At 56.4% G+C, this 22338-nt stretch overlaps 6 protein-coding genes across 6 annotated transcripts; 3 read left to right on the forward strand and 3 right to left on the reverse strand.

Moving 5' to 3' along the window:
* Positions 1–63: 63 nt before the first annotated feature.
* On the reverse strand, positions 64–1530 carry GCG54_00008096 (N-acetylglucosaminephosphotransferase; the record flags this gene model as incomplete). The annotated part of the gene is made up of 2 exons (XM_045408068.1): positions 64–1047; positions 1114–1530. 2 exons carry the CDS (start codon positions 1528–1530, stop codon positions 64–66), a joined length of 1401 nt encoding a protein of 466 aa, XP_045265740.1.
* A 1821-nt stretch (positions 1531–3351) lies between these two features.
* On the forward strand, positions 3352–5350 carry GCG54_00008097 (MFS transporter prlG; the record flags this gene model as incomplete). Its single annotated transcript, XM_045408069.1, has 3 exons — positions 3352–3576; positions 3749–4115; positions 4167–5350. The coding sequence occupies 3 exons, from the start codon at positions 3352–3354 to the stop codon at positions 5348–5350; spliced, it is 1776 nt and encodes a 591-aa protein (XP_045265741.1).
* Positions 5351–5624: 274 nt separating this feature from the next.
* On the reverse strand, positions 5625–7661 carry GCG54_00008098 (Kyphoscoliosis peptidase; the record flags this gene model as incomplete). Its single annotated transcript, XM_045408070.1, has 1 exon — positions 5625–7661. One exon carries the CDS (start codon positions 7659–7661, stop codon positions 5625–5627), a length of 2037 nt encoding a protein of 678 aa, XP_045265742.1.
* A 2929-nt stretch (positions 7662–10590) lies between these two features.
* On the forward strand, positions 10591–13824 carry GCG54_00008099 (uncharacterized protein; the record flags this gene model as incomplete). Its single annotated transcript, XM_045408071.1, has 4 exons — positions 10591–10761; positions 10828–11168; positions 11222–13301; positions 13357–13824. Coding segments are annotated over 4 exons (3060 nt in total), but the record flags the coding sequence as incomplete, so codon positions are not given.
* Positions 13825–14519: 695 nt separating this feature from the next.
* On the reverse strand, positions 14520–15502 carry GCG54_00008100 (uncharacterized protein; the record flags this gene model as incomplete). The annotated part of the gene is made up of 2 exons (XM_045408072.1): positions 14520–15209; positions 15278–15502. The coding sequence occupies 2 exons, from the start codon at positions 15500–15502 to the stop codon at positions 14520–14522; spliced, it is 915 nt and encodes a 304-aa protein (XP_045265744.1).
* A 755-nt stretch (positions 15503–16257) lies between these two features.
* GCG54_00008101 (Vacuolar protein sorting-associated protein 17) lies at positions 16258–18195 on the forward strand (the record flags this gene model as incomplete). Its single annotated transcript, XM_045408073.1, has 3 exons — positions 16258–16752; positions 16797–17250; positions 17309–18195. The coding sequence occupies 3 exons, from the start codon at positions 16258–16260 to the stop codon at positions 18193–18195; spliced, it is 1836 nt and encodes a 611-aa protein (XP_045265745.1).
* Between the last annotated feature and the right edge of the window lie 4143 nt (positions 18196–22338).

Genomic DNA, 22338 nt, shown 5'->3' on the forward strand with positions numbered 1-22338 from the left:
ATGCGCGGAAAGACACAGAATCCGAGCCTCAAATGTAGGCCCCTAACTCGGGGCGGAAGAAAATCAGTATCGCTTGGTCGTCATGCCCCAGTTGTCCTCCTTAAAGATGAGCAGGGCAAGGCGGTGCCGCACAAACAGGCCGAACAGGCCGACGCCGGCCTGCAGGAAGGTGACCTCCCACGCGAGGCGGTCCTCCCTCAGGGGCCCGCGCCAGACGAGCCAGAGGTTGAGGAGGGTGAAGTTGCTGGTCTCGACGAAGCGGCCCTTGTCGTCGGTGGTGACCTTGAGCAGGCGCAGCTTGCCGAGGAGGTGGAGGGCCTGGGCGACGAGGGGGTGCGGCTGGCGCTCGGGGCTCCAGGGGGTGACGCTGGGTTCGAGGAGGCCGGAGCGGGCGTTGAACTTTGGCAGGCGGTGGCGGGGGCAGGGGACGAGGCCGAAGATCTGCGGGGTGGAGTAGAGGAAGTTGAAGAGCTGGGGGACGAGGAGGAGGCCGAGGGTCTTTGAGAAGTGGCCGAGGATGCCGACGGTGGCGAAGACCATGCCGGAGAAGTAGCAGTAGGTGTCGCCGACGAAGACCTTTGCGGGGTACCAGTTGTGGGCGACGAGGGCGAGGGAGACGCCGAGCCAGGGGAGGAGGAGGTAGAGGGAGAAGAGGTGGGAGTCGGTGGCCGGGTGGGGGTAGGGGGTGAAGAGGTAGAGGCAGTCGTTCAGGACGAGGAGGAGGGAGACGACGATGCACTGGGAGACCTCGATGCCGTTGATGCCCGCGAGCATGTTGATGGACTGGGGGCAGAACATGGCGACGCAGGCCATGTAGATGTAGTAGAGGATGCCGAGGTCGAAGAGCTCGCCCAGGTAGGGCTGGAGGGGGATGGGCATGACGATGGAGGTGACGCCGAAGTCGACAAAGTAGATTACGAGGATCGGGACGGAGGCCAGGCCGGGGATCCACCACTTGTGACGCCATCGAATGTCGAAGAGGTCGTCGCCGATGCCGAGGAGGGCGGTTGTCTGGAGGGAGATGATGGCGGAGAGGTAGGAGGCTAGCTGTTGCCAGGCCGGAATGTGTCAGTGGATACTTGCATGTTGTGAAGTAAACGGAGGACAACCGACCTTGCTGTGAGGGAAGCGGTGCAAGAAGCGACCCTGCTGGACATGCTCGACGTGGAAGACGACGTCCCTGTTGCCTCCTCCGCTGGTAGCGGCGACGATGTCCTTGTAGAAGGGGAAGGGGATGAAGACGATGACGACGAGCAGGTAGACAGCGGCGCAGACGGCGCCCATGCACTCGGGCAGCTCGGGGCGGTGGTGCTTGGAGAGGTCGCGGCCCTTGAAGCCGGCGCGGACGAAGACGGGGCCGAGCCAGCGGACCATGGAGTAGGCCAGGGCGAAGGCGAGGACGGAGAGGGCGAGGGAAGCGATGAGAGGCTCGCCATCGCCGGAGAAGGTGTTGAGAAGAACGGCGACGGCCGCGAGGGAAAGGGCGGAGAGGGAGAGGGTTTCGTTTCGGGTGAGGGTTGGGGACGCCATTTTGTCGGGTTGCGATGCGATGCGATGCGCGCGCTCCGGGGGCAGCAGCAGCGCGACTTCTTTTTTTGAAGGTTGCTGTTTTCCTCCCCCCTTTTTCTTTTCTTTCCTTCTTTCTTGCTTGCGTGCTTATGATCGGCCGAAGTTCATTGTGCGCTGCGCTAATTGAGTGGTGCGCTGTTGTGTGGGTTGGATAGTCGAGGCTTTCACGACGTGGGTGACGACGTGGGTTTTGCGACGGGACACAGTTGCAGCTGGAGGTTTCTTCGAGATTGGAGAAAGAAAGGGTCCTGTTCACTGCAGTTGGGTTGGGCTGGGTTGGTTCCCCACTGGCCGCGTTGCCGTGAGGCTTGTTCTTCTCCCATGTGGGCGGAGTGTTCCATGTCACTTGTGGGCTGCCGGGAGCTGCGGGGCAGTGAGGAGTGGGCAGCTGCACCCAAGTTTGGCAGCCGAAGTGGAGCCGGGGAACTGTTCCTGGCTGGTCTGTGCAGATGGTTTTTTTTTTTGGAGGAGGGGGGTTCCTTGGCAGAGTTCCATCCTGGGCGAATGGGAAAGACTTGTTTCTGGCGTTTCTCAACTCTGCGTCTTTGCGCAAATTCGGAACTCTGTAACTGAAAGTCTAAGTCTCTAGTTGCCGTTTCTGATATTGTAACGAAGGGGCTGCACTACATATCAGCACTAGGACGAGAGCCTCATCATCAGATGACAGCCGTTACGCTTCCTGATATGTCATCCTCCCCAAACTGCGGAATTGATTCCTCCATGTCTTCTCAAGGCATGCACTAGAACCCAGGAATCGAGACGGGTTTAAGCTTCATTTCACGCCAGCGGTGTCTACCCGTCTTGTCTGTAAACAAAAGTGCCGTTTATCCGTCAACTGGGTGGTCAGCACCAATCGAAGGAAGGCTTTGCCATTCGAAGATCGTCGCATTTTGTTCCGCAACTAAGCATCTGCCCGCGAATCCCGCATTTTTCGAGTCACCGCCTCCGTTGTAAATCGGTGAATTCAGATCCGAGGAAGATCCACGGCCCCCCCTCCGAGCCAACCACACTCCCCGTCTTTCCCCCAATTCTTCCCCCAAGCAACCTGTCTCCAATGTTTTTCTTCCCACCCTGTCTGTCTGGGGCTGGCTGCTGCCGTTGATTCTTCCCTCAGGGGGCCTTTACTACTCATCCTCCTCCTGCCAAAGGCGTCTCCGAACGGAACCAATTGCGGAGATAAAGACGTGGAGTTAAGGCCAAGCCAACGGGAGGCGGAAGCTAACCCGCTGCAGGTCACCCGCTCCGGGCGATGATGGAATTTTTCTGGCTCTTCGGGGAGAGGCAGGAAGAAGCCTGTCAAATCATGTTACACCTCTACGTTTACGTGCCGCCAGCCCATCCCCTCTTCTTCGATGATCATCCATCCCTCTTGGCCTACCTAGGGTAGATGCGGCTTTGGGGTGGGAAGGTGAGGGGGAAGGGGAGCTACTGCACTTTGGAGCTGGGGTTTGAATTACTAAAGCACCCTTTTTCTTATTTCCCCAGTTGACGTTGTTCCCGAGTAATGTGTGCCTTTGGCTAGAAATGGATAAAATGGCAAGCTGCCCGTTGCCTTGCATGCTTGCCGAGGCCGGGATGGTGTAGTGTACGGTCTCATCGACCACCCTTTTGCTCATTTCTCTGTCCGGGGTCCTCATCGTTCCCTTTCTACCTACACTCACCTGGTATTCTTCTTTCTCTCCTTCTTTCACACGTAACCTATCTTTATTTTTTCTTTCAAACTCAGATTGCCAAGTCCTCAGAACCCACTTCACTGCCCCTTTATATTTTGCCACAGCCGTCATGGAAAAGGACGTGGAGACGAATCCCACCACGGCCGCCGGCGGCGGCGCCCACGGGCTCCGAGGGGGGTCCTCATCCGAACAGGGCACTCTCGCGGAAAAGGAGGCCGAGCAGGCTTTTGCTTCTTCAGATGAACTGGAGAAGGGAGAAAAGACCAAGATGGCGGAGGAGCGAAAGAGTTTCGAAGACGTTGAGGAGACGGCCGACAGTGAGCCGTACCAAGAGGTGAGTTTCCCGCTCAGTTATTCTGCGGCACCGTGCGCCAAGACTTCATGATGAAGTGCGATACAACCAACAATCTTTTTTTGTTACTCCATTTCGTCTGGAGCTTCAACTGTGTCTAGTATGAGAGTTCTGGTTAAAAAGAAATCATTACTGAAACTCTGTGCAAAAACAGGACATCATCGAGCGCACACAAACAACACACTCACACGCCAGCGCCCGCAGCCGCCTCTCACGCATCGCAAGCCGTGTCTCCTCGCGACGCAGCAAGCCCCGCGACCAGCTCCCGCCCACCGTCCATCCGCTCTCCGACCTCGACAATGGCGTCGTCGGCTGGGACGCCCAGGATGACCCGGCCATACCCATGAACTTTGACCGCCGGCGCAAGTGGATCATCATATGGTTCCTCGCCGGCATCACCTTCATGACGCCCTTCGCCTCCTCGATCCTCGCCCCCGCGATCGAGTACTTCAACGACGACTTTGGCAACGACGACCTCACGCTGGGCACGTTGCCGGTTTCGATTTACTTGCTGGGCTATGGTGAGTTTTGCACTAATCATCAGAGTTAGCTATGTTACTGACACGGAGTAGCTGTCGGCCCCTTGTTTCTAGCCCCCCTCTCGGAGATCTACGGCCGCCGTCCCGTGCTCTCGGCGGCTAACTTCTTCTTCTGCGCATGGCTGATCGGATGCGCGCTCGCGCCGTCTCTCAACGCCCTCATCGTGTTCCGCTTCCTGGCCGGCGTGGGCGGCTCCGGGTGTCTCGCCATCGGCGGCGGCGTCATCGCGGACATGATCCCGGTGCAGGAGCGTGGTAAGGCGCTGACAATCTGGATGGTCGGCCCCCTGATCGGCCCCACGCTGGCGCCCATCCTCGGCGCCTTCATAGCCCAGGACATCGGCTGGCGCTGGTCCAACTGGATCGCCTTCATCGCCGCGACGCCCATGGCGGCCGTCATCGCCGTCTTCAACCAGGAGACCAACCCGCGCGTGCTCATCGACCGCAAAGTCGCCCGCCTGCGCCGCGAGCTGAACCGCCCCGAGCTGCGCAGCGTGTACCTCGACACCTCCCCGACCGCGCCCAAGTCCAACTCCCAGGTCCTCGTGCGCGGCCTCATCAGGCCCATCAAGATGCTCTTCCTGTCGCCCATCATCTTCAGCGTGAGCCTCTACATCGCGTTCGCGTACGGCACGCTGTACCTCCTCTTCAGCACCATACCGCTCGTCTTCCACAACAACTACGGCTTCGAGATCGGCATCACGGGTCTGGTGTACATCCCGCTCGGCCTGGGATACATCCTGGGCATGGCCGCCTTCACCATGCTCTCGGACAGGACCGTCGTGCGCATGACCAAGGCCAACGGCGGCGTCTATGAGCCCGAGATGCGCCTGCCGGACTGCATATACTTCGCCTGCCTCCTCCCGGTGACTTTCTTCTGGTACGGCTGGACGACCCAGTACCATACGCACTGGGCGGCGCCAGTCATAGGGCTGTTGCCGTTCGGCATCGCAATCCTTGGCATCTGGCAGCCCATACAGTTGTACATCATCGACGCGTACCCAACTTTCGCCGCGAGTGGGCTGGCTGCTTTCACGGTTTTCCGCAGCATTGTTGCGGCATTCCTACCTATTGCGGGCCCTCCCATGTACGACGCTCTGGGTTTGGGCTGGGGAAACAGTTTGCTTGGTTTCATTGCTATTGCGCTCATCCCGGTGCCGACTCTGATATACCATTACGGAGGTCGTCTGCGCAAGTGGCAGAAGCTGGTGTTGTAGAGAACTTGGTCGTGCTTTAGTATGATAGATGGGGCGGCCAATGAGGCAGGTGGTACATATACCCTTATAGATTGTTTGTTAGCTTATTTTCAATACCCGTTTCACCATACAGGACCGTTTTGATGAGATGGTGTTGATGTTTTATTGAGTTTCGTTCTATTCCGGTTTTAAAGCCATCCAAATCACCGTGAAATGGTATCCGTGGAAAAATATTATCATTAGATGTCGGCCGTTGCATTCGTCAGCGGTGTATAACCGTTCCCTGTGTGCTCTTTCAGATGAGGTCCCACTTCATGATACCGGTCCAGCTCATGCCGACCTTCCCCTTCTTCGAGAAGTACTCCTTCGCTGTCACACCTCTGGCATCGCGCCCGTCGATTGTGGTGATCATAACGACACTGATGCTGCCGCCCGGTGCGCCGAGGTCGATTGCATTGACGTCCGCCCAATGCCAGAATCCATCAGTCTCGATGGGAACCATATCCTGCTTGCGACCATCACGCCCATTGATGCTCAGCAGGAGCAATGGCGGTTTACCCAAGCCGTGCTTCTCCGAAGTCCAATGCTCGCAAATCTTGGAGAACTGGAAGCGAACCACCTTGCCGCTATACACTGGAATCTGAAGCTCCGCAGGCTGAATGGATTTGTCCCAGATACCCTCCTCATGGCAATTGTTGTAGACGACAGGGGTGTCGCCATGAACGGGGCCAATATAGTACTCCTCCCAACTTGGCACTCTACCGTCGGGACGGAAGAAATGTCTGTCGTCTGACGGGTAGTGACTGAGACCAAAGATGTCGTTTCTTCTCGTGAACTCGTGTGGCTTGAAGTCAGGAGTAAACTCCTTCGTCACATCAGAGACATTTCCAGCGCCCCAACAAGCATCGAGGAGCTTCCACTCCCCGCCGTCGATGCGCACAGCGTTCCAAGCATGGCCGTCGGCCTTCTTAGGCGGGGGACGCTCCCCCTTCTTCAAGGCCGTGTAACCATACCCTTTTCCATGTCCTCCAACCGTAATACACTCGAGACCTGCGCGGTTGGCAATCTCCTTGTACGTATCCGCATAGCCGGCGCAAACAGCCCTGCCCTTAAGAATGGTCTCGGCTCCGCCTTGCGCTCTGACGTTATTGCCGAAGAAAGCGGCGCAGTCGTAGGCGATGTTGTGGTGGAACCAGGTGAAGATGGCTCTAGCCTTGTCGGTATGGGACGAGAAGGGGCCGCAAAGTACTTGGGCTAGGTAGCCCACTGGGTCGTTCCTCGGCACAGATTGTCTCGGGTACTGAGCTGCAACACCGTCTGGACCAGAGAAGTCGCGGCATATTAAGCAGTCGTTGGCGCGGGCCACAATCTTGGCTTCTACAGCTTCGATTTGTGCTACGCTGGGCCGCGAACTGACGGGTACCGGAGGAGGTGCATCATCTGCAGCACCTGGTCGCCTAGTGGGCAAAGGTGGGATGTTTCTTTGTTGCTCCTGGACATGGCCATTTGCCTGTGGCTGCGGCTTGACATATGCTGCCGGGGCAGGTGGTAGTCGCCTCGGTTTCGCTGGCGCCTCTTCCTCCAAAGCCTGTGGTTGAACTTGCTGGTTGGTTGACTTGGACGTCAGACGCGGGGGCAACGCAGGTCTTTGCGGCGCCTCAATTTGTCGGACGACTGGAGCTGACTTTATGGAAACGAGGGGGTATTTGGCTTGAGGAGGGTCCCGAGCGGCAGCTTCTCTTGCTTGAGCCTCCCGCTCGCGTTTTGTGGGTGGCAATGCTGGTAGGCTGGCTTGGTCAAATGCAGGCGGCAGCTTTCTTCCGGGTCCATCAGACGTAAAACTGGTAGCTGACGATATTGTCTGGTTCAGAGACAAGGACGAAAGGTTAGAAATTTCAGAGGCGTTGGAGTTGCGACGGACTTCCAACTGCTGGGTCGAGGGCCTCCGAGGGGGCAGAGCAGGTGAGATGTTTTGAGTGGAAGAGCGGGTAGGAAGAGGCGGAGGCGCAATTCGGTCCCTGGGCGCTGGTGATGCCGACGGCTCGACTGGGGGGGAATCGGTGGTTCGCCGCGGGAGAGGAGGTGGACCGGGCTTTGCAGCAGCTGCTTTGGTCGGGCGAGGAGGAATCGTCGGGCTCTTTTGAGGAGTCGGCTGTCCGTTGGTGTGGACAACGGGCAGTGTCTGGCTTCGAGCTGCAGGGCGATTCGGCGGCGGTGGAGGAGGCGGCCTCTTGGTCTTGGTCTCTACTGGGGCCTGGAAGTTTTTCTGGGAATTCAAGGCGGCGATTCTCTCAGCGAGGGTGTTGAACTTGGGTTCCTCGACATCGGCCATGGCGAAGACTCGGTCAATTGGGGTTGCGGAATAGGATTGAGAGAAGGGAGGATTTTGGCGTCGTGAGTCGGAGCGCGAACAGGTGGGATGTTATATGATGATCTGAGCGGATTGGTATTGTTGGTGTCAGGTATGGGATTCCTCCCCACCAATCCAGGCCTTGTCTGGTCGCGGCGAGCCAACCCAATTGAGCAATAGGCAGCAGGCAGTGAGACGGCGCCCGAGTCACGGCTCCTTCACGAGTGTCGGGATTGTGGCACAGCGGGGTCGAATAGGTGATCCGTAGAGACTGACTGGTTGTGTGGTTGCCGAGTAGTTGAAAAGGGGGATGATTTGCAGGTCGAAGGAGGGGGGAGGGGATGCCGAAGTTAAAAATCGTATAAATGGATCGAAAGACGTGACAGATGGAAATAAAAGGACAGACAGCACCGTGCCGTGTTTGTGGCTGTTGGACGGACGGAGGCAGAAACAAGTGCTGGACAAGCGAAGGATGATCGATCGATGGCACGGCCACGGGCACCAACAGCTGGATAGCAGTTGGTGGTGTCACAGAGAGAGGGAGAGTGAGGACGAGGAGAGGTTGGTTGGATTGTGGCGATGCTCTCAGCCTCTGTTGCTCTGCTCTGTTGTGGTAAGAATTGCTCTGCGCGGCGCTGTGTCTGCGGGTTGGATTGCCGTTGCAATCAGGTAAAGTGGCTGCCGCAAGTACCTCGCCTCGAATGGGTGGATCTGGTAGGGTGGTAGGTAGGTATTCGTGGCTAGGACGGGCAAGGGAGTGGCAGGCAGCAGCGGCAGGGCTGGTTGGTCGCGTCGGGGTCTGGCAGGCTCGGGGCGCGAGAAAGATTGAAGCTTAAGGCTTAAGCTGTGACAGGGAACGGGAACGAGACGGGACAAGAACTGGACGTCCAGGTTCGCGTTGCACCGCACTGTCCAATGGATGCTGCAAATGACCCCAGGTTGCAGGCCCAAGAGACAAACTGCAGCAAGCCACGGGAGCAAACACCAACAGCCAGGGCAGCCGAGGGCGGCAGAAGCATGAAATCGCCGGCACAGGGGTCGGACGGTGGAAGGATGAGAGATGGGATGGATTGATCAAAGACGGGGCGCGATGTCTCTGGCTGCCTGCCTTGCTTTAAAAAGAACACCCAGCGGCAGAGAGGAGAACGAACAGCACAGAACACGGCCGTCTGATTTCGGTTTATTTTATTTTTTCCCGATCGAGGTCCCGGGCCATGTTGGTGGGGTCGCGTCCCTTGGTTCCCTTTGTGTTGGTCCCGTCTCGGTCTGGATCAGTCGGCACAGCCCAGCCTTGCTAGTGGGGGAACTGTGGGGATCTCCCCCTGGACGAACACGCTAAGGGCGATCGCCGCTATGTATTCTTGGGTGCCTCGTAATGATGGAATAATGTCAGAGCAGTTGACAGTTGCGTTGAAGATATGGCAATCTGGTTGAGGTCTTCAGATGGAACCTTGCCATGTTGAAGACATACGGGGCTTAGGCTTCATCTTGTGCAACTGACACAAGACTCGGGTATTGGCAACCCACTCGATGAACGTCCCGAAACACACAGTCAGAAACCCATCTGCCCACTTCGTTCTCCACGGAGGCGTCATTGCGCAGTGTTACGAGGCAAGGAAGTCCTATGGCGACGCTAACAACACGACAAACGTAAGCTGCCGTGACTGAGCCGAGACTGGACGACCCATGTCGACATCAGACTTCAGCCACTGCTAAGACATGCACTTGTAGCATGTCCCAGGCTGTGAGGGAGATCCCGTCATTAGCATCTTACCTAGGAAAGGTAGGTAGCCAGTGAAACTAAGGCCAATGGAACATATTCTGCAATTATGTGCCTTTTCTAGGTCATTGCCAGCCTTGCGTCGTTCGCGCATAGACACACATCTACGCATGCTGCTGTTTTGATGTCGATCCCGAGTCTTGCAGTAGTTACGAGCTGTCGCCGTTGAATGTGAGTAGTTGCTTTAATATCCCAACTCACCAGCACCCAGCCCGTTTCAAATACTACCCTGAGTAAAGACAAAGAACAAACTAGGAACAAATGTATAAATACACACATCCATGATCATTACAGTGGGGGAAGACGGTCCCCAAAGGCCTCCAGGTGCAACGGCAGGTGGAGCCGGATCAGAGTGCCTGTGTCCCGTCTGCTGCGAGAGATGCTGAGGCGCTAAACTCCTTTCTCCCGCCAGAGCGCCTCGCCTCCCAGCGAATGGACCACAGCGAAGCTCGTCTTTCACTGTTCAGTGGGTGGTGGCTAAGGTACCTACTGGCTGCAGCTGCACCTGCATCTGTACGAATACCCGCGCCTCTTCACTAGCCCAGCTGTCCCGTCGCCCGTGCGCAAGGATGATGGGGGCCCGGGGCGGACCACAATGACAATGAGCAGGGAGTGGCCGGGGAATGTCCTTGGATTCTTGGAGCACACGGTGGGCCGAGGGCGGGCGCATCGTTCTCTGGTCCAGAGGGCGGCCTGTTCTGCCACTCGCACTCTCAGGTGTGGTGGGAGACTGCACCGATCAGTGAGGTGACGAGTGTGCAGGCTGGCTTGGCTTGGCTGGTAGGGACCTTAGGTACGTATTGTGGCACTGGCTCGACACCAGCCAGCGGCAGCGGTAGCGGCACTAGTCCACGTCTTCCTGCATTTGTCTTGGTCTTCCATGTGTCTCGCCTTACCCAATCGCCAACCCTCCACTCAACGAGGCGGGCACGAGGCAGAGACCCTTCCTTGAATTTCGACCAGACGGAATCGACATCTTTCTGCTGCCTCCAGGTATTCTGGCCTTGCCTGTCTACATCGTCCCGTATTCCAATAATACCCATCTACCTCACCTTACTTGGCTTGTTTAGACGTCGGCGCAATACCCCGCCACGCCCTGCTGAATACGTCGACGACCCTTACCTTCGAAGCGCTTTCCTTCTTTGCGCCGCCACATTTCATCCTCCGCGCCTCCAACCATCACCCTCGCCCAGCATGGCCTCTGTCGAGCCTTGCGACGAGGCCATCATCGTCGCCCCTCAGCGCAAATCTCTTGCTTTCCTCGATCTGCCTCTAGAAACTCAGAAGGACATCTTCAGCCACGTACGAACCCGCCTCCCAAATCCTCTCGGCGCTATGCGACAACAATATGCTGACCATCCTTCGTAGTGCTGCCAAAGCGACCTCATTTGTCTCGCCCTTGTCTCCAAGCACTTTCGCGAACTTGCTGCCGCTCAGCTCTATCGAAACTTCCACATAGTCTTCCCCGACGAAGATGATCCGTCCTTCGACTCCCCCATCGATAGTCTCGCCGGTGGACTCGAGACCTTCGTGTCAAGCGACTACGACTACGCTCAACATCTGAGAGACATATCCCTGGATACCCTGAGTGCTGGAGACAAGGCCGAGGCTGCCTACAAGCCCTACTTGTACAGCGCAAGTTGCGGCAAGTTTATGAATACTTTGCTGCAAATGACCCTCCAGCACGCCAAGTCTCTCGAGACGTTCAGGTCAGTCTTGTACGTGCTGCGTTGACGGTCAACGCTGACTTTGTGCAACACAGGTGGAACATTCGAGTCGAACTCAGCCGACCCGTCTACAGGACATTACACCAGATCGCGCCCCTCAAGAACCTCCACATTCGCATGCAAGCCGGCCCTTCGCTGTTCGAGATACCTCCTCCGCTTCCGTACACCTCGAGCTTGCCGTCTACCACCAATCAAGGACACTGGGATGCTCTCCCGCCCGCTTTCTCTGCCATTCCTCCTCCGTTTCCAACCATGCCGTTGTCTGTCCCTCCTCCGTACAATCCTGTGCTTGGCCCTCCACCTCCCTTGCCACCTGCTCTTAGGCCTGCCCCTAGGAACAAAAAGAGGACTTCCGCCGCGAATGAACCTGCGACTCTTTCCGGCTTCCGAAAGCTAAATACACTCGCCGTGCTTGATATCGACAACTTGGACGTAGTTACTGAGATCAAGTCATGCGTTCGGAACTCAGCCTCAACGCTTACCAAGTTGAAACTGTCATTCTCCACATGTCTTGCTGCGCAGTCTCGCAAGCCGCCCCCTGATGCAGACCCTGACGACTCCGACCAAGATGACGAATTTCAAGTAGTGCCCATGCCTTCAGCGCCTGGCTGGGACGAAGCAAGTGGGCCTGCGAAGGCGTTTCGTGCTCAGGAGGAGCGCAAAAGCCAAGAGTCGGTACTTGGAAGGATCTTCGACGTTGAGCCTTTTTTGAACAAAAAGCCCCAGCAACGCAAGAGTCTAAAGGGTAAAGAGAAGGTTGCGTCAGCGGACGCCGTGATGGCCAAATCTGGGACAGCCGGAGAAGCGTATATGAGCCGCTTGCGGGAAGTTTCCTCGAAGCTGATGGCCATGAACCTCCATGCCGACGACGAATCCAAACAAGAGGTGTTGGAAATCATTGAGAAAGCGAGCAGGAAGTATCTCGAGGAGGTTGAGACCGCAAAAACAGTCGAAGAGGCGTCAAAGACAACCCAGGCATCATCGGGCGAGAGTTCCTCTACTGCCCCAGGCGCTGCTTCCACAGATACAACGCAAATCACACCTGCTGAAAGCTCTGACGCTACTGCAACTGCCACTGCCGGAGCTGTCGCAGCCGATGTAGCTGATGATATTTCGAGGTCGAAGGCGAAATTGGGCACGGATGCGAACCCCGAGGATATCAACGTCGAGGAGCCGATCGCGAGCGAAGAGGTCGAGGAGCCTTCAGCAGAAACCAAGAACGATCAAGTCAAGGATGATTCTCCAGCTGTCGCGGAGGCAGTGTTGAAGCAGACCGAATCAAAACCCGAGACTAGCGAATCACCAGCCAAACTTCGAGCAATTTCAACGTTGGCAAAACAAAGAGCAAACTTTGAAACGCTCGTCGCCCGCCTGCAGCATCTCATTAGCGAAGCCACTCTCCTGTCGGAGAAACTCGACAGCTTGAGAAACGGAGCATATGGTTATGACCGGGAGTACATCCGTGCTTCTGAGAAGCAGCTGCATTCCTTCTATCGGGATATTGAGAATGTGAGAGTCGAACTGAATGCCACTGAGGCCGAGATTCGCGATGTGGAAAAGCAGGTTCATGGTATAGCTACGACGGCCCACGGCGAAGATGAGCGCATCAGCGACTATATCCGGTCAACCAGGGGACTGGCCCTTCGGTCTTTCAGTGTCCACTTGATCCCAGTCAAGGCATCAGTTCTCAAAGCAGCCATTGACGTGCGTGTGCTGAAAAGGCTCACATTACTCAATGTTGGCAACCAAAATCCTATTTGGACTATGCTCGCTAAGGAGAACAAAATCCAAGGACTCCCATTGCGCAAGATTTTCACAGATAATGTCTCAAGCACATTTCTCACCTTTGCTGCACAACTGGAGGAAATCACGGAGCTATTCATGTTGGAGAGATCGGTCAAGTACAAACCAGAGAGCTTTGCGCCCAAGACAAATGTCATAATGGACCAAATCCGGAGGCTCGTACTCAAGAAGCACATGCCGACTCTAACGAAGCTTATGATCAAGAACGACTCAGGATCAAGCTGGGATGTGGACGAGAGAGCAATGCTGCTTATTTGCAATCGCGGAAGAAAACTTGAGGAGTTGGCGGCGGCGGTTGGAATCCGCGCCATCGTAAGTATCCCCTGTCGTCCTCACATAGGTTGAGGCGTGAGCTAACTTTCAAAAGCATACATTCATGCAGCATATCTCAGGGCTGGTCAATCTGCGAGCACTGAATGTCACCCAGTTCAGGAATGATGATACTTGCGTCTGGGTTATGCGCGAGACCCGTAGATTCATCGTCGATAACCTTTGTCACTATCCACACCTGAAGCTGGAGTGGATTTCCATCGATGACGACAGGGTTGAGCGCATTATCCGTCCTCCTCCCCAAACCCCCGCTGCGAAGAAGGAAGAGAAGAAGAACAAGAAGGGCAAGGCCAAAGCCAGTGCCGTCCCAGGAGGGTTCGGCGGACTCAGCACTGAGCAGTTCCCACCCCTGCCAATGCCGGGCTGGGACACAGACAGCGACAGCGATGACGAGGATACCGACATCGTTGCCAACACGAAACTTGAGACTGTCGAGGGAGTACATTTTTATGACGTTTGGGACGTGCGTATTTTCAAGAAGGAAGTCATGGCCGGACGGCTATAGACAAGCGACAAATGGAGTTGGATGAAGTCATGGATGGGTACATTTCGGTTAGGAGCAGCTGGGCAATATCCAGCAGGGCAAAATTATTCGGACACGGCGTCAATGATATGGGAGGGGATTCATCGGTGAACGTCGGATAGCAATGCCTCATCACGGCAACGAATTTACCGAACAGCTTTTTCTTCGCAGGCTTTTGGCTGCTTTAATACGTGGGAGGGTTTCCAGTTAAGCCCTGTTGGTGATCCTTTTCCTTCCTTCTTCTACTTGGTTGCCTCCTCGTCCGGTCCAACACAAGGGAAATCGTCTAATGGCGGCGATGAATTTCTAGCACCTCCAGCTGGGGATACTTAGTGAGATTCAAAGTGAGCGTTGTCAACAGCGAGAGGGTGAAGTGGCCCGGTGGTCAGGTCTACAGCAGTGTGAGCGCCTTGGTAATCACAATAACCCTACTTGCTGGAGCTTATAGGTTCGAATCGAATCTTTTGCTTTTGCTTGTGGTCTTCATTTTCTTTCGCATTTCTACCATCCCACATCGTAAAGGCCTTTCTGATTAGCCATTTTAGAACGTCACCCCAGCAGGACGAAAACAACATAGGATACCTAGAGAGGGTCATGTCTATCGATCAAGCTTGAAAGGGAATGGGTATCAGTCTATTTTTTTCACAGTAGATTGTTTCAAAGCGCCAGGCAAATCTCTATGCAGTCTTCTGGTCCATCAGCCTCATGACCTCGTCCTCCTCATCCCCCTCGCCGGCCCTACGCCTGGCCTCCCTCTCGATCACGCTCCTCGTGATCATACCAGCACTCAGCAAGCCGGTCTCTTTCACACTCCTCACCCAGCCTTCCAAACTCCGGAAGCCAACGACGAGGAACCCGAGCTCCTCGCGCTCGACATCGAACACCTCCCACCACGCCACTTCGGGCATCTTGGCCCCGACTTCCCGCGCGGCGATGTACACCGCCGCCGTCGCGAGGGCGTTGGGCTGGTGCGTGAGGTACATCATCTGCGGGCTTAGCAGCGCCGTGTTCAGGTGCGCGATCACGCGCCCCGCGACCTCGGCCTTGGGCTTGCCGAGGAAGTCCAGCGCCTGGAGGTACGTCACGGCGAGCGAGTGCGGCAGCGAGACCGCCGTGTCGAAGCCCAGGGCCCACAGCAGCCGCGCCTCGGAGGCCAGCATCCGCGTCTGGAAGGCGGCGTACTCGCCGTCCGTCTGGTAATACGTCGTCGGGTCCGGGCGGTTGGTCTTGAGATCTGGGTGTTGTTCGCTGCGGAAAAGGGGTGATGCGGAGGATAGCAGGTAGGCGTAGACGTTCGATAGGTCGCGTGTCGAGCGTGGGAGGGGTCCTATTTTGGAGACGAGGTAGATTGCGGCGGCGGAGATGTCCTAGCGAAGGCAGTGTGTTAGCGTCTCTGCGACGAGAAGTAGCAAAGCCAGAGTGGTGAATGCCTTACGCTGAATTCTTGCGCCATTGGCGACTCGACGAGCCAGTACCGCGCAAGGAGGACATTGGCTTGCGCGGTGGTCGACTGCGGGAGGTCCAGCAGGACGCCGGCCGCCTGTGTCAAGATCTGCGTCTCGTAGAAGATGACATCCTGCAGGTCGGCCGGCAGAGAACTGAAGGTGTTGCGCTTGTAGAGCTGCTCGGCGGTGGCCAGCGGGTTGGTCATGTGCGCCATGGTATGTGTGTGTAGGTGTGTGTGTGTGTGCGCGCGCAGTCGCCGTTCTCTTCGGCGCGTTAATCGGCTCGTTTCCTCCCCCTCGTCCTGTTCGCACCACAAATTGTCCTGCGCGCAAGGCTGATAGAGTTGGTCGTGTTCGTCGTGCCACGCAAAGTCCCTATTGGTCGGAGCTGAAGCTGTCAGAATGAGTTAGGCGCGACGGCCACACGGTGTGTGTGTCGTCACTTTCCAGGCCTTTTTGAGCGGGCCCGAGCTTTGGTTCAGCGATCTCAATGCCCCACTTATCAATGACAGTCGGCGGCACACCACCTGCACCTGCTGGGTACGGTACTGCGCAGCCTAATCGTAGGTTCAGGTACCTGAGGTTCTGCTGCCCGCCGGCTTCGTAAGAGCCAATTCAAGGCAGCTGCGTGGAGAAAAGCTCCCCGGTCTGGCAACATCACACGCTCCCTCGACCCTCTCCGCCCACCCCCGAACGGATACCATCGAGCGAAAGCTTACACACACCAATCGTCTATCCGGAATTGCTCCCAAACAACAGTTATCTTAGTGAATCCGTGTCGCCGGTCAAGTCAATGGATGGCCTGACGTCTGGAATCCCCAACTGACGTCTACTCCCGCATTCCCCGCATCGGCTTTGTCGGCCAGTCGTGAATCCGTTTCCACGCATAACCCCGTAAACTACGCAAACACGCAAACGACATCCTCCCCAAAACACACGACGACGACACGAGGACCATTGCCCGCCGACAATGGACTACAGCGCAATTTCCCACGACGACAACCCGGGCGGCGCATCGCCTTGGGGCAACTCTCCCGGCTCCTCGCCCAACCCCAATCAAACCACCTTTGGCTCCATCGCCGGAGACCTCGGTGGTGAGCAACCTGGCTCCCCCTTCCGCTACAGCCCCAACCCCGGAAACGGCGATCAGGAAGGCTTCGGCGGCGAGTTCAGAAGACCCGATACCGCGACGAGCACCGAGTCCGCGACCGAGGTGGAAACGCAAGAGTCCAGGACCGAGGTCGACTCAGCCCGGACGAGCGGCGAGGCGGGACCCGAGACGCCTCAGAAGTCGCAAGAACAAGGAGAAGCTGCGCAGAGCGCGGGCGGCCAGGCCCGTCAGGAGCAGCAGCGCAAGCCTCAGCAGCCCCAATACAGGCTCCAGGCCAAGATCACGGGCCTCGAGAGGACCGGGAAGAAGGACCCCATCTTGCGATTCGATGTTCACGTAGGAGATGCCCCGGTAGTACGCTGGTTGCTGTTGGACGAGTGACTAACGCGCGGCCGCAGACAAACCTCCCGAGATTCCGCACCACCCAGTACCGCGATGTCCGCCGATTCCACTCCGAATTCGTCAAGCTCGCCGAACATCTGATCTCAGCGAACCCCGAGTGTCTGGTACCTACCGTGCCTCCCGCGGTGACATCAGCCGGCGCAGGAACGGACGAAGACGAAGCTCGGGTGAAGGCCCTTCTTCAGCGATGGTTCAATTATGTGTGCAGCAACGAGGTTCTCATGAGGGACGACGAGATGGTGCTATTTGTTGAGAGCGACTTTGGTTACAGCCCCATGGTTAAGATGAAGCAGCCGGCGACCGGCGTCCGCAGAAAGATCCTCAAGCAGTTTGCCCCTCCACCCGATGACACCCCGGAGCTGCAAGAAGCTCGCCCAATCGTTAAGCTCTTTTACCTGGGGACTATGGATGCTGGCCACAAGGTCGATAAGCTGGTCAAGTCTCGTCGCGGTAAGTCCACGTCAACCACCCGATAACGCATCCCTTTCACCGGTCTGACATAGCGCAGGACTTGGATTGGCCGAGTCCGACTTTGGCGTCAAGCTTGGCTCCATGACCATCCAAGAGCCCCATCAGGGACTCGCCAACGCCTACCGAAAGCTCGGCAAGATCGTACAGACCGTTGGCGACTACCACGCGGCACAAGCCACTGCAGAAGCTACGACAATTGGTGACCCATTCCAGTACCATTCGCAGGATGCCTTTGTCGTCAAGGAATCTTTGACCAACCGCCAAATCCTCATCCGCGAGTTCCTCCAGGCGCAGGAGCAAACACGCAGCAAGCTCAACGCCGCCGACCGGCTCAAGGCGAGCTCCAACGTCAGACGCGAAAAGGTCGATGAGGCCATTACTGCGCTCGATGATGCGCGCCAGAACGAGACCTACCTGTACCAAAAGACGACCCGTGTCACCCAGAACCTCGTGCAGGAGCGCCGAAAGTGGTTCGCGAGGACCGCGGCGGATCTGCGGCTCAGCATCAGAGAGTACGTCCTGCGCGAGATCGAGGCGGAACGTCGCGCGCTTGCCGTTCTGGAGAGCGTGAGACCGGATATCCGATCCATTGACGCATCCGGCGGTCTGAGCCGTCTCGGACGCGAGGCTCACCCAACCGTCCGGCGGGCCAGCCTGGCGGCCAGCCAAGGACCCAAGGGCGACGCATGGAGCGGTGTCCCACGACGTTCAGACCAGGCTCTGAGCCGCAGCGTGTCCGGCAGTCTTATGGCTGGCGTCCCTGAGGACGGAGAGAATGACGACGGACAGGGTGCGGGCCAGAACAAGGGTGGCGCTGGCGCAGCGGCTGGCCGGGCGAATCTGGCCGGTGTGGCGGAAGAAGACGACGAGGACCGGGTGGATGCGAGAAACGCGGCGAGCCGATTGGCGACGAGCACATTCTAGTGAACTGGGCGACCAGGTATTTGCGAAGGACGGGTCACCGAAACGTGTGCGAAGGAGGGGAGGGGGCGGCAAGTCTTCGAACCCCAAACCGTCGCGGCCATGGACTGAGTCTACCCTTCACACAAAACCCTCGTAATGTTGTAACCGCCTTATGTGTGCTCCCATACATATAGATTCCCAAGTATGAGCCTTGCTTTTTTGTCTTCTTCAGCTTTTTGTCCCCTGGCCTCCAAATTGACACCCGTCGGCCCCATAACTTTACAAAATACTGATTTTGAGGTGGCCGGAAGATGGAGCCCGGTAAAGACCAATCACGGCATATGGCGACGCGGAGATGGCTTCAGCTACTGGGCGGCTCGGTGTCCGTTTGCCGGGTGGTAGTGTTGTTGGTAGTGTTGGTGGTGACGGTGTTGGCGGCGGCACCTCCAGCCAGGCCAGGCCAGCCCAGATTGTGACGCTGGAGAGGAAAAGGTGGGCGTAACGCACAGCGCACTGCATCGCCCAAGAACGGATGTACTTGCCTCTCTCTACGGTCTGCTTGCTGTTGTGGCACGCACGTGTGCACACACTTCCTCGCTGCTATTTGTTTCCGGTCTCCCATATCTACCGCCTCATTGACTGCATTGCAGCGCATCCCGTCGTGCTCCTCTCCAATTCGAGGGGCATTGACCTGATCGATTGGCGGTGAGACCAAAACCAAAGGGGGCACGAATTTGACGCGATGGACATGTATGTTGATTTGCTGTGACGAGGGGACAATATTCACATGTTTTTGGTTTTGTGGCTGTTTTTTTAGTGTGAGGGGGCAGGAGGAGGGAGAAAACGACAAATTTGTTGATGAGGGCTGCGATGCGGGTGAGATGATGGCACACAGGTATTGTTTCACTGCTTTTCGTGATTTTCTTGAGGGTGTTGGAGACTTTGTCAGGAAAAAAGCCGTGATATGCGGCATCGACCTTTGGCATGTGGTAGCTACTTGATAACTTGATTCCTCGGGATTGTTGTGCTGTGCTTCGCGATGAGTCGGCGTGAGCATGAGAAAGCTACTCACGAGATGTGGTAGGACGGCCGTTGAATGTGAAATGTTTTGCGGCCGGTGTGGCACCTCACCGAGGAGTGTACATCGCCGGCCTGTAGTCTTGCGATGTCGTTTGACGACGCACCGTGAAGAGGATCCTACCAACACGATGAAGCCCGTGTAAACAACATGCGAATGTGTGAGTTGGAATCTCAACATCTGAGTTTCCTCTAGGTTGAGACAGGTCATCGTCTGCGGAGCGCTGGTAGTCTGTCCAAGCAGCATTGGCATCTCAATATCGCTTCAATGAGATGGGTCGGTTCCCTAAACTTGGAAGATATGCAGCCGAGGTTCGCAGTAATAGCGAGCGAGACAACGGGCATCGACGATGACGATGGATCGTTCACCGCTTCATTTCACTTGGCCCTTGGGCAAGGCATCTGTGTGTATGGCGAGCGACAGCCGACAGGTGCGTTTCACCCTGAGTACATTGCCGGCTTCGGCTCTGACGCTTGCCCTGCGTGTTGCCAGGTGAAGTATATTGTCTGCTTTTGTTGCCATACTCTCGGCAGTGGAGGATGTTGGCTGGCATCTGTAATCCTTCGTCTGATGTATGGGCGTAGCGTGTCTTCCCTGTATGACTCCCGAAGGTCGCATTGAGGAAGAACAATGGCAATTGTGACGCACAACAAATGCTGCCCCTATGGTTTCTTCTTGCTTGGCAGTTCGGTCACCTTGCTCGCCTTTGTCGTTGTAGCCAACAAATTGAGTACAACAAACTTAAGCTCTCCAGACCAGTCCACTCTCCAGGATCTATGGCAGACGACCTGATCGGTTGGCTTAGGGTTCGGTGCCTATCACGGAGGCAATCCTCAAGTCGTACATCTTAGGTATGGCTTCACTGACCACTGACATCGGCCTGGGGGGATGTCACTCTCCTGTGTAGAGACCTCACCTTGACTTGCAAGGGTCCCGGGTTGCGGTAGCTGTTGTGTAATCCGATTGCTTGAGACCAGACAGGGGCTTCTCCAAAATTGGTTGTTCTCCAACTTCTCTGAGGATGATGCTTGCGAGCTGCCGTTGAGGTCGGTTACAAGGCATTCCTTGCAGTTGCTCGATTTCCCCAAGTCCTAGCCGCATCATAATGGACAGGCCAAAGTCTGGCCAAGTCGCGACGGAGTGACGCCCAAGAAACGGATCTTGCCCCGACACATCCCTCGCTTCACAGGCCTGAGCTCTCTGGATGAAGGAGCTTGGGGATCATTTGTGCGAAAGCCTGTCTCGATTGTGCCTTCCCTCATCACCACGGAGCCTATTTCTCTCCCAATATTCGACAGTCAACTGCTGGGAGTTGAGGGCCGCTGCCTCTGTCCATGCTTTCATCACTGACAGACATCTCGTTGGCGTCGGACACCTCATCTAGAGGGGTACTCGCCGTCGATGCAGCGGAGACGTCGTCTGTGCCATGATTGTAGATACCGTCTGGGTCCATCAGCGCCATGTAGGCATGCAATAGGTGCGTGTGAAGGTGCACAAAATCCCCACCGTCGTCTTCTATGAGGAGCTGTCAATGGTGGGAGAGGTCTTCCCTGCACCGGCCATGTGCAGATGTCTCGCCATAGGGCCGGTAAAATGACAGTTGCAGATGCGGTGCATCCGCAAATGGCTCGCTATTCGTCTTGAACAGGACAGGACAGGGTTTTGCAACTTATCGTTGAGTGTCGCCCAAAGCTACTGTACAGTTTCAGTCCTCAGCGCTTGGGTATTTTCTTGGTCTAACTGCGTTTTAAGCCTCTGGAGAATGTCGGCGAAGACGGCCAAGTTTCCGACGGAGCGTTGTGAGCACTGAGGTGAGCTTCTGCCTCTTTTCGGAGCCTGGGCGGGAGACTTTGAAGCTGGACGGAGCTCCCTTCAAGGTCTTTATCCGTCGAAGCACCCACTGCTCGCCAAAGCTCTCCCAAAGGCGGCTTGCAAGGATCCGTACCCACTGCTGCGAGAGCCAGGAGGGGCAAGCTGCAACGGCTAGGGACCTTGCGTCGTCACAGTGGGGTCCTACCTGCAATTCTTGGCACTTCGGAGGCATGAAATGGGAACAAGCCAAGTAATTCATCCTAGAAAATAGATAGGTCCGAAGTGTATGGAATTGAAAACGTCGAAAGCTGGCTTTCAGCCACGGTTGGACAGCGTAGCTGGAGGGCTTCACATATTGATCGGTGCAGCGAAGATCTCGCAGTTGTGCTTCTGTGACTGATCAACTAAGTGGGAACATCGTTCGATATTGATAACAAGGGTGGCAGCCTGAGAGAGGCGGGCGAATGTCATTGAAGTGCTGGAAGCATGCAAGCGTTCCGCGGAAGGCAAGGTAGAGACATTGTGTGCTGCAAATGGTTGAGACGGGGCAGAATGCCTAACCATGCTGTACCACTTCCTTCGAGACGCAGTAGGTGACGACGGTATGCGTGATGGTGCAAGGGCGGGATCCCCAATTCTAGAACGCCGGTTGGCGGTTGAGAGGGCACGCAAGAAAGAGGCGAAGCCGGCGGCAAAAAAGGATGGGCTCGATGATTGTCCCTATCAGAGGAGACAGCCTGAATGCGTATCGAGCGAGAATCTGGGCGATGCGGTCGTGGGGCTCGTCGTGATGATGTACTCTTCGTGTTTGATTGAATCGGGTCCCCAAAGCATTGAAGAATTGTTGCTCTGCTGCCGTTGAAGCCGGACGTTGGAACCGAGTATTGGGGAAAAAGAAAGTTGGCCGGGCCAGGTTCAGCAGGGGTTCCTTCCCTGCACGGGATGAACACCCTCTTCAACGTTGCTTAGGTAATTCAACGACCTGGAAGGTACCCATCATCGTTGCAAACCTTGAATGTTGCGAGGCAGGCATAGATTAAAACGTTGTTTCTTCAACAGTATGAAATGACAGAAAACCGGCAGGCGGATGACAAGTGCCTGCTGGGAGAACGCAAACTTCACGTTTCCCCTCTTCTACGCCATTAAACCTCGCTCAAACTGAGAAACTCCATCAGAGCGCATACAACCTGCATCATCCGGCGGCTTAGTTCGAATACCCGGTCCCTGATCCATGACGATGGCCAACGGAGGCTATCCGTAGAGGGCAACGGCAT

Source organism: Colletotrichum gloeosporioides, assembly GCF_011800055.1.
Source record: "Colletotrichum gloeosporioides strain Lc1 chromosome Unknown consensus_35, whole genome shotgun sequence".
Lineage (NCBI taxonomy): Eukaryota > Fungi > Ascomycota > Sordariomycetes > Glomerellales > Glomerellaceae > Colletotrichum > Colletotrichum gloeosporioides.